Source organism: Echiichthys vipera, assembly GCF_963691815.1.
Source record: "Echiichthys vipera genome assembly, chromosome: 5".
Taxonomy (NCBI): Eukaryota; Metazoa; Chordata; class Actinopteri; order Perciformes; family Trachinidae; genus Echiichthys; species Echiichthys vipera.
The window spans coordinates 10,497,621-10,510,107 of record NC_139830.1 but is presented as its reverse complement, the minus strand read 5'-3'; the positions used below and the strand labels follow the sequence as shown (position 1 = coordinate 10,510,107).

Below are 12,487 nucleotides of genomic sequence, written 5' to 3'. Positions count from 1 at the left end.
GTCCTTTACTTGTTTGTTGTTTGCGAATCCTGTTGTTTCTATTTTGACAAGTGTACATCTGAAAAACTGTTGATAAAAATATTTATAAGAAAACAAAGCTGCAGTTTCTCAGTCCTCCTGTGGAGGGCAGCACTGAGCTGAAGCGCCTGAAAGCAGCAGAAGAAGAAGAAGAAGAAGAAGAAGAGTCGTTGTGTTTCCGGGTTTATGCTGACGCGTCCCTCTTCTCCTCATACTCCGACGTGTCAGTCCTCTTGTGTCCAGAGCTCAGCAGCACACAGGCCGGTATAACCCGCAGACATGGCTCCCAAAGGCAGCAACAAGCAGCAGTCAGAGGAAGACCTGCTCCTCCAGGACTTCAGCAGAAACCTCTCGGCCAAGTCCACCGCTCTCTTCTACGGGAACGCGCTCATCGTGTCTGCCATCCCCATCTGTGAGTACCGGAGCAGCTAACGGAGGCTAACGGGCTGAGCCAACACCGGTTCACTGGAGGTTTCATTCAGGGGGGAAAGCTGAAGAGTAAACTGAATTAGCTCTAATACAACATCCACTTTCAAACAGACAGACACAACAACAAAAGATTATCAACAGCAAGGATGACTATAAAAAATGCTAAAGGTAGATGCTAAGTGTGAAAAAGTTACTGCAGGTTTAAGGTCCAAGTTCTGATCATAGTTGTACTCTACATAGTTAACTACTGGTCTTTTGTAATTAGGATTTTATTTTTTGAAAAGCAAAATAAACCCTGTCTTCACAGGCACAGCCCCAACTTCTATACTTTTTGCACAACTTTTTGTTGTTGTTTTAGTTATATGTTGCAGTATCCTCTCCTAAGTTTGTATGGTCATTTTATTGTATCTATTTATGTACTACAGCTTATTGTTTATGACTTTAATTATTGTGGGTACTGATCAAGGTAAATTCCTTTTATGTGAAAACATACATGGCAATAATCTGATTCAGTTTACTCTGCGCATAGTGAAATGACACCTGGATGATGAACATGCATTTAACAAACATAATGCACATTTACTGACTTGATCATTTCAGCCAGTATTGATTGACTCTTATCTAATCTCTCTAGGGCTGTTTTGGAGGATTTGGCACATGGACCTGGTCCAGTCTGCAGTCTTGTATGGTGTGATGACTCTGGTCAGCACCTACCTGGTGGCCTTTGCCTACAAGAACGTCAAGTTTGTTCTGAAACACAAGTAAGAAGCATAAAGGCGATACTCTGCATTTGTCCCATCTGAAGTTTCTCTTTGCTGTACATTAGTTAGATCAAGGGTTCACTTATATTATGCTCCCACTGCTGATACAACCTTCACTTTGATCAACACAGAATACAGCATTAATTGTGGAAGCTATTTTGCAATAGCATTGTCAATTAGGGCTAGGGAAAGTATGATAAATATTGTCAAAAGGGTATAAAAATGTCTTATTGTATCTTTTTTATATCCTTTGTATCGCAATGTCAAGACGACAATATTTGTCATTTGGACGACACTTTACATCTTGATCCATGCAACATAGTTAATAAAATGAGAAAATACTGAGTACTTATCATTTTTCAAGAACTTAATTGACACACGAGTATAAAAAAAATAGATTTTACCATGTGGTTATTTCACATAAGTTATTAATTTATTTATAGTTATCGAGATATGAAAGTTCTTCTATCAGGGCAGAATATTTCGTATATTTACCTAGCCCTAACATTGTCACTATATTTTGGTAAAAAAAGTACGATATACAAAGATGGAAGTGGCAGGGGAGATTGTTTGCTTGGATCTCTTCTTTCTTTCTTCCTTTCGATGATTTCGATTTACAACTTTCAGAACTGCTTTCGTTGTTCAAGCTTGACAGAATCTTTTACTGACTTTATATTTGTGACCTTTCGTCCTTGTCCTCCAGAGTTGCCCAGAAACGTGAGGATGCCGTCTCCAAGGAGGTAACCAGGAAGCTGTCTGAGGCAGACAACCGCAAGATGTCCCGCAAGGAGAAAGACGAGAGGTGAGACATGCATCATCTTGTAAAGACATACCGCAAATACAGCGCGTTGAGCTGAACGTTTGCACTTTTTAGCTTTGACACATTGAAAGGGATTTTAGTGTACTGTCAAAACATAAATGCAGAGTTGACGTCAGTTTGTCTAGCTGTGGATTGATTAAAGCCGATAGAAGAATGTGAAAAAGTAACACTTTAATAACATATGGCAGACCCGTTGACTTCCTCTGTGACAGGACCGAAGGCTGGTGGTTCAGTTTGTGTTCTCCCCTGAGCCACATGCTGTGCTGTGTTGTTACTCGACCCTTAAAGGTTTTTTTTTCCTGTTCGGCTAGAATCCTGTGGAAGAAGAATGAGGTAGCCGACTACGAAGCCACCACTTTCTCCATCTTCTACAACAACACTCTCTTCCTGGTGCTCGTCATCGTCGCCTCCTTCTTCCTGCTCAGGAACTTCAACCCCACCGTGTATCCTTTTAATCACACTACACTGTCGAAGGGACAGATACTGGAAATCTTTCCTGCCACATGCCATCACACTGTACAATAACAGCCAAAACGGTTCATAACAATACAATCACCAAGTGCATTATGTTTTTTGCATAATCCGTTCATTGCACCGTATATTTTTTCTTTGCACTACAATTAGACCGCTTCTTTCTACATTCTATGCATCTCTTTATATTGTTTTTTTTGTTGTTTTTATTTATTTAAATATCTCGTTGTGTGTTATGGTATATGGTATGTGTGTTGTTCCTGTGTGCAATGCTGCTGCTACACTGCAATTCCCCAGCTTGGGATCAATAAAGTCTATCTCTCTATCTATCTAAACAGATGCTGCACATTTCCACACAAATTCCTTCCAAATCTGATTTTAGCAAGTTTTCATGTAGCCCAATGTTGTTTTTACCTTAACTTACTTTTTTTTCCAGCAACTACATTCTGTCCATCAGTGCCTCCTCAGGACTCATCGCTCTGCTTTCCACAGGCTCCAAGTAAAGGAGGAAGAAAAGGGGATTAAAAGCTGGAGGGAAGGGATTGGGGCAGAAGTGGGTTACAGATGGGTATACACTATATTGTTTTTTCATACAGGTTAGGGATGGGCTTTAAGGGACGGAAATATCACATTTCAACTTCATGAAATTCATGATCAAATGTCTGGAGGGTGTTTCTCCAGGTCTGTCTTCTGTTTTTTGTAACAAATAAAGCAACCAGGTATACTTGTCTTCTGTGTCGATGCTATGAAGTGATTTTTACAAGTTTAGTTACCTGTTTAAATGATATGTTAGAGACAAAAGTGAGACACTGACATTTCCATTGGCAATGCATTTATTTATAATCACACTTTCATATAGACTATTTACAGAGAAACCACTGTTCAGGAGGGAAATGATACACTGATGCTCTGCATGTTACTTTGTGTTGGATCTATCCACAGATGTACATGTAGAAAACAACACTGATCTGTTGAATAGATTACTTGACATTTTCATGAGAACTGATTTAGGTTGGCTTCATACCACAACAGGAACTATTGAGTTAAAGATCATGTATCACATTGCAGGAGTTTTCATATTCTCTGAATCTGTTAAGAGTTGAGACTGTAGTCACAGGTAAATTGTTTCTGGCTGTGGTCCCATTTTGCCTTTAGACCTGTTACCCAGAGACTGAACTTACTGAAGAACAAGTCATAGATACTAAAGACAGTAACTTTTACTCTCTCTCAAAGACGTTATTTGTTACAGTGAGATTATTTTAGGGAATCAGCTTAAAGGGATAGTACGGATTTTTTGAAGTGGGGCTGTATGAGGTACTTTTCTATAGTCGTCGATTACCAACAGTAGATTAGGGTTAGCATGCTGCCAGTTTGGACAACCTTCACCTCTACTGGTGGTAATACACAGACTATCGATAACTGCCTCAAAAAAGATGAACTATCCCTGCAAGTAAAGGCCAAGATGGAACAAAGCAATTGCTGTACGATGTAACACACTGTACAGAATTTTACGCCAATTTCCCAAAACTTACCTCTACATAAACTGAGGGTCTTAAAGCTTTGTTTTCAAAGTTTTATGTCTTGTCATATTGTTCTATTCTCACTTTGTAGGTCGGCATCCAGCCACGTTTTAACAACTCGCAATGAAAGACATCCCTGATTCTTTTTTTTTTTCCTGTAGTGGGACTCAAGTCAAGGCACTCTGTCGGGTGGAGAAGTCGCCACACACACACACACCGGCAGGCCGCGGTCCAACATGGTCACTGACTCAAACTGACAGGCAGCTTGTTGACTTGCAAACAAACTAAAAGTACATCTTGGTAAACATCACACATTTGGACTATTCACCAGTGGCTGTTTTAGTATATATACTGCATATTGAGTAGAGCTAAGTCAATGCGAGGGAAAACGACAAAGGGTTTTTCTGGGTGTTTTTTTGTTCAGGTCACACTTCTTTCACGTCAAGTCAATGAAAATAGTCATATGTACGTCTACTCATTATCCAAGGCCAGACTTCTTAAAAATAGAAATGAAGTGTGAGCCAAACGCTGCTCAGTGATGCTTCGTTCCAACAGCATTTCTAGAGAAAGTCTATATGGGCTTAAGTTCCCTTTGATTAAAATCTGGCGGGTGTTTGTGCTGCAAGTCAACGAATGTGCACCGAGAACAAGACAGTGACTCAACTGGAACCTGGCCAACATGATCACTGTGATGGCTTGTTTTCCAGATGAAAAAGAACCAGAACAACAACGCATAAAGGCGACGTGAACTGTGAGAGCTGAGCCACATGGTCAGAGATAATGATTCAAGGTCAATGCTTAAGTTTTGAACAGAAGCTCATTACCTACAGAAGCCCGTTCTTTAAATAACGCCATCATTAAAACAGAGTTCATAACCCGACTTCACGTTGCAAGAACAAACATTGCTCTTTAGAAATACTTCTATGAAATATCCCTCAGGAGCCAGACATGAATTCTGTGACGGTGTAAAGTCGGGCTGGAGGAGGATGGGATGAAGAGTGACTTCAACACTGCAACTGATGCAGTGATTCTGCAGAGGAGCAACAAAAGAACTCTATTTACATCTTATTTATATATAAGCCATACAGTACTGTGAACTCATATGCATGATCAACTTCTTCCTGTTCTTTCTTATGTTACAAGGTATGCCATAACATTTTATGTACATATAACATCCCTATAATTCTCAAAACATTATCTCAAAATAAATTTATATCTATTAACTACTAGAATAAATACTGCAATATTTGCCACATCCCAAACACCTTGCCTATTTTTGCCATTAACAAGCACCTTTTGCAGTTATTATAACCACAACCATCCAGGAGGTCAGTCATCCTTTTATTACATAGATTTTTTATCCGCTCAAGTCCTTTTCTGCAAGGTTCATTGGGGCAATCAGCAGGTTCAGTTCACAGGCAGAAAAGGAGTCAAATGTCTCAATAATGAATGCAAACAGAGAAAAAAAAAGCAGTCCACTTCTTTTGCAAAGTGTTATTTCTCTCTTCTATAATCTACTGAAGCAGAGCAGCAGTTCCTAAAAAAGACCACATGGGGGCGACATGCTTCACTCTCTCCCCTGACACCGTCCCAATCCCACAGACACTGTTCCACAATCCTTTGCTTCGCAGGCGGTCAAGGACAGTAGACACTCGCAGTGTATAGTTTTTGATCAAACTCCTTTCTGTTGTTTATGTGCTTTGTGGAAAAGTAAAGAGAGACACACTACAGCAGGAAAAACATGCACCTATTTGTTAGTATACTCAGGATTTGCAGCTCATAATATCTACTGAAAACTATTCTGTGCTATACTAAATATAGAACTAAGCACATTTGGTAGGTAGTTTAAAGCTGTTTCAAGCTAATAGGGAACTGGTCTGTTGAGGCCTCATTAACAAAGCTCTGTTTTTCAAGAAGTATGAGCATTGTCATCGCAACACCTCATTTCATGGGAAAAGAGGTGTTATCCCACGACTTGAGTGTGTACCTCTGACATGAGAGGTGAGAGTATTGAGCTCATATGGTAATTTTGTTTGTTGTGCTGCATAGCATTTAAATTAAAGTACTAACTTACTGGGGGTGGGTTTTTTTTTTAGATATTCATGCAACTACAACTTCTTCATGTCTACTTTTCTAAGGTACCTTTAATTTATAAGTGTGAGGTGCTTATGTGCATGTGTTCAGCTTGTGGTATAACCGTTCTCATGAATAAAAGATGTGCTGCTCAGTGTGAATCTTGTGCTCAAATGAAATTACTTGTGGGTGGAAATCTGGACATTAGAGAGGAAGTCTTGAGACCTCACTCATCTGGTGGTTGTGGGTTGGAAGTGTGAATATCATAACCACTTTACTCAACAACTACTATCAACGGGCTCTTGAGCAAGACACTTTTACTTGAAATACTTTTGCAGTGCTTTTCATACATTGCTGCTCAAATCGCATCTGTAATTGTGTGTGGATGTCAATCACAAACTATTAGGAGCAGGTTTTGCTGTATAATGTTAAATGTATTTAGTTATTTCTTAATGAGGCCCTTGGATGGAGTTCAACTGAGATGTGGTGCTCTAGATGGGCTTAGATCTGCATAGTTATATTTGAATAGACCGGCACTCAAAGGGTTAACATCCTTGGTTGGGGTTGGGGGGCACACTGTTAAGCGTCTCTTGGCTGAGCTGGACCTGGACCTGAGATGAACCCGGTAGAGCTGATCGGAGCAGGACTAAACTGCGTACAACAACAAGGCTGTCCGCTCCAGGTTGGAGCTGAGTGTGGTCCAAGGAGAGAACCATGGACTTTAAACATTGAACGGTGAGTCCGTGGTTGCAGTATGGTTAAGTAGGTAGGTGAGTGGGTAGGCTGACCTCTCAGTAAGTCCACCAGCCTGGTCTAAGAGCGGTAGTCCTTCTTACTGTAAGGTCTGTTGCCCAGGATGTGGTCGATTTCAGACACCACATGAGATGTCATCTTAGGGAGGACCTGGTCAATAGAGAGAGAGCTACATTGAATATGCCTGGCAGGAAGGAAGTGAGAAATACAGCAAGCCAAAAGCGAGAAAAAAAATTAAAGGTATTTGGATATGAGGAAGCTTCTTGATCTAGAATCCAATCAAGCTGGAGGATAGTGTTAGATATGAAGCAGGCAGTAGACCTGAACACAGGTAAACCAGCTGTGTGTGCTTCTGCATGTCCCCACCTGTATGGCCCCGAGGTTTTCAGTGAGCTGTTCAGGGTTGGATGTTCCCAGAAGAACTGAGCTCACTCCTTCATTCCTTAGACACCACGCTGGAGAGAGAAACAGAGGTTGATGTTCACACAGAGTCCACTTGATGGTGCACTGCTGCTTATAATTGTCTCATAGCAGTCCGCAAATTAAACCTCTGTATTTGCTCTTCCTCGATATACATACCGATTAATCACAAAGTGTATATCCAAGGCTTTTGCTCGTTTTAGTCCATTTACTACCAATCGTTAAACCTCACTTAACCGCCAGCCATTTTTCCATACCACGGATTTTTAAATGTTTGAATGCATTTACTCCTACCTTCCAGGCAGCTCAGATATTTTATCGCTGCACAATAACGCAGCTGGAAGCACAAATAGATTTGAAAAGTCTGTGTGCCGTGGGAAGCTGGAGGGAAAATCCAACCAACGAGACGATGATGATAAGCAAACACAGACATTGTGTAAAGCATGATGGGAGTGCGGTCCCGTCTTGCGTTGAAAGAGTTCCTGTCTGACAGCCCTGAGCAGTGTTTTGAAAGCTCTGCTTCAGGCTGCTTCCACAGCATTTGCTATAAAAAGGTGAAGTCTTACCCACAGCGAGTTGAGGCAGAGTGCAGACCATCTTCTCTGCAATGTGGTTGAGCTCTTTCAGCTTGGCTTGTTGCTTCCTTCCATCCTCACTCACTATTTTCTCCTTCAACCACTGATACGACTGACGGGAGAGGGGAGAGGATAGAGATTACTGTCTGGACAGAACTTTGCTTTTACTTTTTTGTCTTCATGCTTTGCCCGGTAGCGTTACTCCTGTCATGTCTCAAAATGTATTAAGTCTGTCTTGTCTAGTCTCCCATGTCTTGTTTCCTGCCCCTCCTGCTCTCAAAGCCACCCTCATTGTGTTCATTCTTTAATGATTCTTCTTACATCAGGGATGAGCAAGACTGTCAGTCTACTATTGTGTGATGCTCTGGACATTTTAATTATCTTTCTGGTTGATTCAATGTCTGTTGGATGGTTAACCATTGCAGACACTGCAGAGGTTAAATTAACTGCAGCTAAAACCTGTGTTTGCATGTCCTCCAAACATTCAGGCTAAAATGGAGTTATTCTTCTTGTCGCAGGTTATGGACTCTCTCTGACTGTTTGAAGGACTGTATTTGACAGGAAAATAAGTAACATTCTGTAATAAATGAACACAATTTTGTGTTTTTCTTTTCTGTCCAACTTATTCCACTTCTTAAAACAAATGGAATTTGAGAACATGCGATGGAATCACACCAGCCACTGCGCCAAAACCTCCTACCCGCCTACTTCTGACACCCTTGCTCAGACCAAACTCATCTTTGAACTCGGTCTTCATTTTGCGCTCAACCACACACCTGTCATGTCTTGCAACTGCATCTTGCATTGTTATCTGGCCAAGGACGTAAAGTGGGGGGCCATGGTCTCTTCCCAACTTTCTATCACCCTACTTCGGCCCCCCGTGCTCACATCACTCCTATTTTCAAACTGTGTCTTCATTTGATCTCAACTACACACCTGTAACGTTTCCTGACTGTATGTTGTACGACAATATCTGGCCACAGACAGAGAGACATAGAAAACAGAGGTACTGTGGGAAAAGTTTCAAGAAATAAGTGTCTATATCTTGAGCCAAGAAATAAGAGGCAGGCACCAACTTCCATTACATTAATTTAAATTACGCTATTATCCAAAGCAACTTACAATAAGAGCATTAAATCATGAAGATACGAACCAAAAACTCCTAGAATCATGCGATTCCATAAAAAATCTAATAATTTGAAATATTGAATAAAAAAACTAAATAATAATTTACATTTACTCCTACTGCAGTGACAAATTCTGTCACTTGTTTTAAGAAAATAAGAAATCTTCTGCTTAGTATATCAGTATATCTTGGGGACCACTGTTATGGACCTTTAGGTTGCTCAAAGCCGTCGAGTTTGGTCTTGTCTTCTAGGGACTGATCATCTGTGAAGTCTGGCTTCATTAAAACTTAAAAGAACAGTTACCAAGGATTCTTCATGAAACTAGTACCAGGACTAATTTTTGAATAGCCCTTCCCTGACGTTGACACTAATCGAAGTAGATTTAAAAAGTAAAATCTCTTTAGGATCAAAGCTTTTACTTGGATCCACATGGTCAGTTTAATTTGGGGACAGAACAGAAAACCTTTATGCATTACACACTAAGAATGTAAAAAAATAAATCACGACAAAGTGACGCTCAAATACCTTCATGGAAGCCCTGGAAGTTTCAGGTATGCCATTTTCATATTTTCCTGTGATGATGCCGCACGCCAGCGGTGACCATGTCATTGCCCCAACCCCTGTCACCATGGAGACCATAAGGAGTAAGATGTGTAGGAGAAGGAAGAGGTGTGAAAAAATGTGCGAGAACACTGCCAATAAAGTGAAAATATATGAAAAGAAAGACACTTTCTAATAAAACCAATACAGGGAATGAGACACAGGGATGGAGTTGATCTGTTTAATTAATTCCTTCATTTCACTCATCTATGACAAACAAGAGCGTTCTGATCATAGGGTGTTTGTTTTGGGACTTAGTCTTTCATCATCATTGACTAATCTTCCACAACAGTACACACACACACACACACACACACAAAGAATACTTGCCTATCTTGTGGTAAAGTTCAGGCAGTTGCACCTCTACTTTCTCCCTCTGGAAGAGATGATACTCTGCCTGCTCACACACCGGAGGGATCAGATTAAACTGTCTTGCCACCGAATACGCCTCCTAGAGATAAAGGACATGTTCGATGTCACTGCAGCATTCTCCTTTTATGTAGCATTTAACGTAATGCCGCATTAACACAGTTGGTGTTTTTGGTGAGAATAAAAGAAAGAATAAAAGGTAGGTTGGTAGACAAGAGCAGACGTTAGCATCCATAGATGACGGATGAGTTAAACTCAGGGAAGAGATGAGAGGGAGGCTGTTAATCAGCTTGTGGGAGCGTGGCAAAAATTCAAAAGCAGGGCTCACAGTAAGTCACCCAATCAATATTCCATATCACATCTCTCCGAGGCATCATATTCAAATTTCTTATCTGGATTTCCACGTATCCTTCAAGAACAAATGCCAGTGGCTACGCACATAAACATATTTGGCTTGTTGCTTCTTTAAACACTCTTATTTTGTAGGTCTCCTGCTGTGAAACTCATGTCACGAGAGAGCAATGAGAGAGGGGGTATCTAATCAGCGTAACATGGTTAATGTTGGTGCAGTCACTCAACTTACAAATTACATGTTGCCTCTCTGTGCTGCAAACCATGACATGTGCCTCAAGCCTGTGTGTGCGTGTGCATGTGCAGCGTGTGTGTATGTGTGTGTGTGTGTGTGTGCGTGTGTGTGTGTGTGTGTGCGGCTTCCTGCACGTCACGTACACTGACAAGACGTGTGTACCCCCCACTTCTTCCTTTCATCATTGATGCTATCTAAATTGCACGGCTTTCATCTCGGCTTGTGTTCTACAAAGATATCTGCTGCTTTTCGCCGTGATCTGAGAGAGGGAAGATGTCAACACATCGCACTGTGCTTGATGGGGGAGGGAGAGGGTGAGACAGAGACCAGAGAGAGACATGAGAGAGGAGAGTGTTAAGTCCTTGAATGTCTTTAGGCATGTGTTCATTTCATAACTTTCCGCTGTGGCTTCACACTCCCTGTATATATTAATGACTGTAGCGAGAGTTGAAACGGGAGGTAGATTGTTTCTGACATTTAGAGCAAACAAAGAAAGAGGGTTTTCCTCAAACTTCTCACACGGTCCATTTTTCCCCTTTTCATCCCATCTTTCAATCCTTTTTATCTTTTACCATCATGACTATGCATGAGCAGTGTCTCTAAGGTGGTACAATGATTCAATTCAATTTTATTTATGGTGCCAAATCATAACAGAAGATATCTCAGGACACTTTACAAACTAGGTAAAGACCACCCTCTATGATAAACATAGACCCAACAATTCCCCCGTAGAGTACGGTGGCAACGAAAACCTCCTCTATAACAGGCAGGAACGTCAGACAGACCCAGCTCTGTGGAGGACGGCCATCTGTCGACGAGATGAGCTGCTTAAAATAACGGTGCTAAGGTATATAACTTGGGTATCTAAGAGTTTATTCTACGAATGAATCAATAGTCATTTTAGGACAAATAGAAGGTTTTAATCTGAGTACCTGCCTAGCAAAGCAAGTAAACCTGTCTGCAGCCTGCAGGATTTTAATACCACTCATTTAAATGTTGAATTTGTGCGGGGTTAAACGTCCATGGAGGAGTAGCTTACAGCCAGCCAGCCAGCTTCATGAAGTCATGCAGTCTTCATGAAGCTCCCAACCGAGTTGTCACACACAGGGTGGTCAGTCACTTGATAACTACGCCCAGAGCGCTTTAATGACTTTTTAGCGATTTATTAGATCTGTCTCTGTCAGATGGTCACGTTAATGAGAATATGGCCATAAGAGGCCAGAGCTGACTCTGTGACAGCTATTATTTCATAATTTACTTCTGACGACCTAAGGGAAGTTTAAATCTGAAGTAAGAAGAAGAAGAATTCCATTATTAGTCCCACGAATGGGGAAATTCAATTTTCACTCTATTTTTTTTCCATTTTACACACAGGCCTGAAACCCACACACATGCACAGACAGGACCTATATACATGCAACCAATGGAGAGATGTTGGAGCGAGGGGGCTGCCAGTGACTGGTTCGGTACCTTGCTCAACAGCACCTCAGCACTCGAACCAGCAACCCTCCGGTTCCCAGCCCAGTCACCTATGGACTGAGCTACTACCGCCCCAAGAGGTATCCACATACATGCCAAAACCCAGGATTGAACCAGGGACCTTTAAATCTTCAGTCTAAGTCCCAACTGAGCTATTTAGACACATCTTAACTGTAATTTAAATGTAAACAAGCATCTATTAATGTGGTGAAATGATCCACTTGAGTTGTCACGATAAATAATGTTTCCAACAAAGAAATTACTCCGTTCCGTGCTCCTTACCATGATCTCCATGGCCGTCCACCGAGACGTCCCCCAGTACATCGCCATGCCTTGGTTGATCACGTAGGTCATGGCCCGAACAATCTCTGCAGAGATATACACATGCACACAGTGAACAATTACTTGACCGATTCCCTGTGCAGCACTGGTAAAAGACAGTAACATTTGTCCTGAAATGCTCACCACATTCAGTTTACTCTGAAC

The 12,487-nt window shown here is 41.3% G+C and overlaps 2 protein-coding genes across 2 annotated transcripts in view; one reads left to right on the top strand and one right to left on the bottom strand.

The window, feature by feature from the left end:
- The first annotated feature begins 226 nt into the window (after positions 1 to 226).
- Positions 227 to 3,229, top strand: ssr3 (signal sequence receptor, gamma). Its single transcript, XM_083914434.1, has 5 exons — positions 227 to 430; positions 1,082 to 1,208; positions 1,912 to 2,010; positions 2,340 to 2,471; positions 2,936 to 3,229. Exons 1-5 carry the CDS (start codon positions 298 to 300, stop codon positions 3,000 to 3,002), a joined length of 558 nt encoding a protein of 185 aa, XP_083770560.1. The 5' UTR covers positions 227 to 297; the 3' UTR covers positions 3,003 to 3,229.
- Positions 3,230 to 3,378: 149 nt separating this feature from the next.
- Positions 3,379 to 12,487, bottom strand: part of kcnab1a (potassium voltage-gated channel subfamily A regulatory beta subunit 1a) — a 116,826-nt gene continuing 107,717 nt past the window's right edge. The window contains exons 9-14 of the mRNA XM_083913972.1: positions 12,284 to 12,369; positions 9,898 to 10,018; positions 9,493 to 9,587; positions 7,832 to 7,952; positions 7,212 to 7,300; positions 3,379 to 6,995 (exon numbers count right to left, since the gene is read on the bottom strand). Of these exons, the coding sequence (XP_083770098.1) occupies positions 6,906 to 6,995; positions 7,212 to 7,300; positions 7,832 to 7,952; positions 9,493 to 9,587; positions 9,898 to 10,018; positions 12,284 to 12,369 (602 nt within the window). The 3' untranslated portion in view covers positions 3,379 to 6,905. The remainder of the gene's footprint in view (positions 6,996 to 7,211; positions 7,301 to 7,831; positions 7,953 to 9,492; positions 9,588 to 9,897; positions 10,019 to 12,283; positions 12,370 to 12,487) is intronic.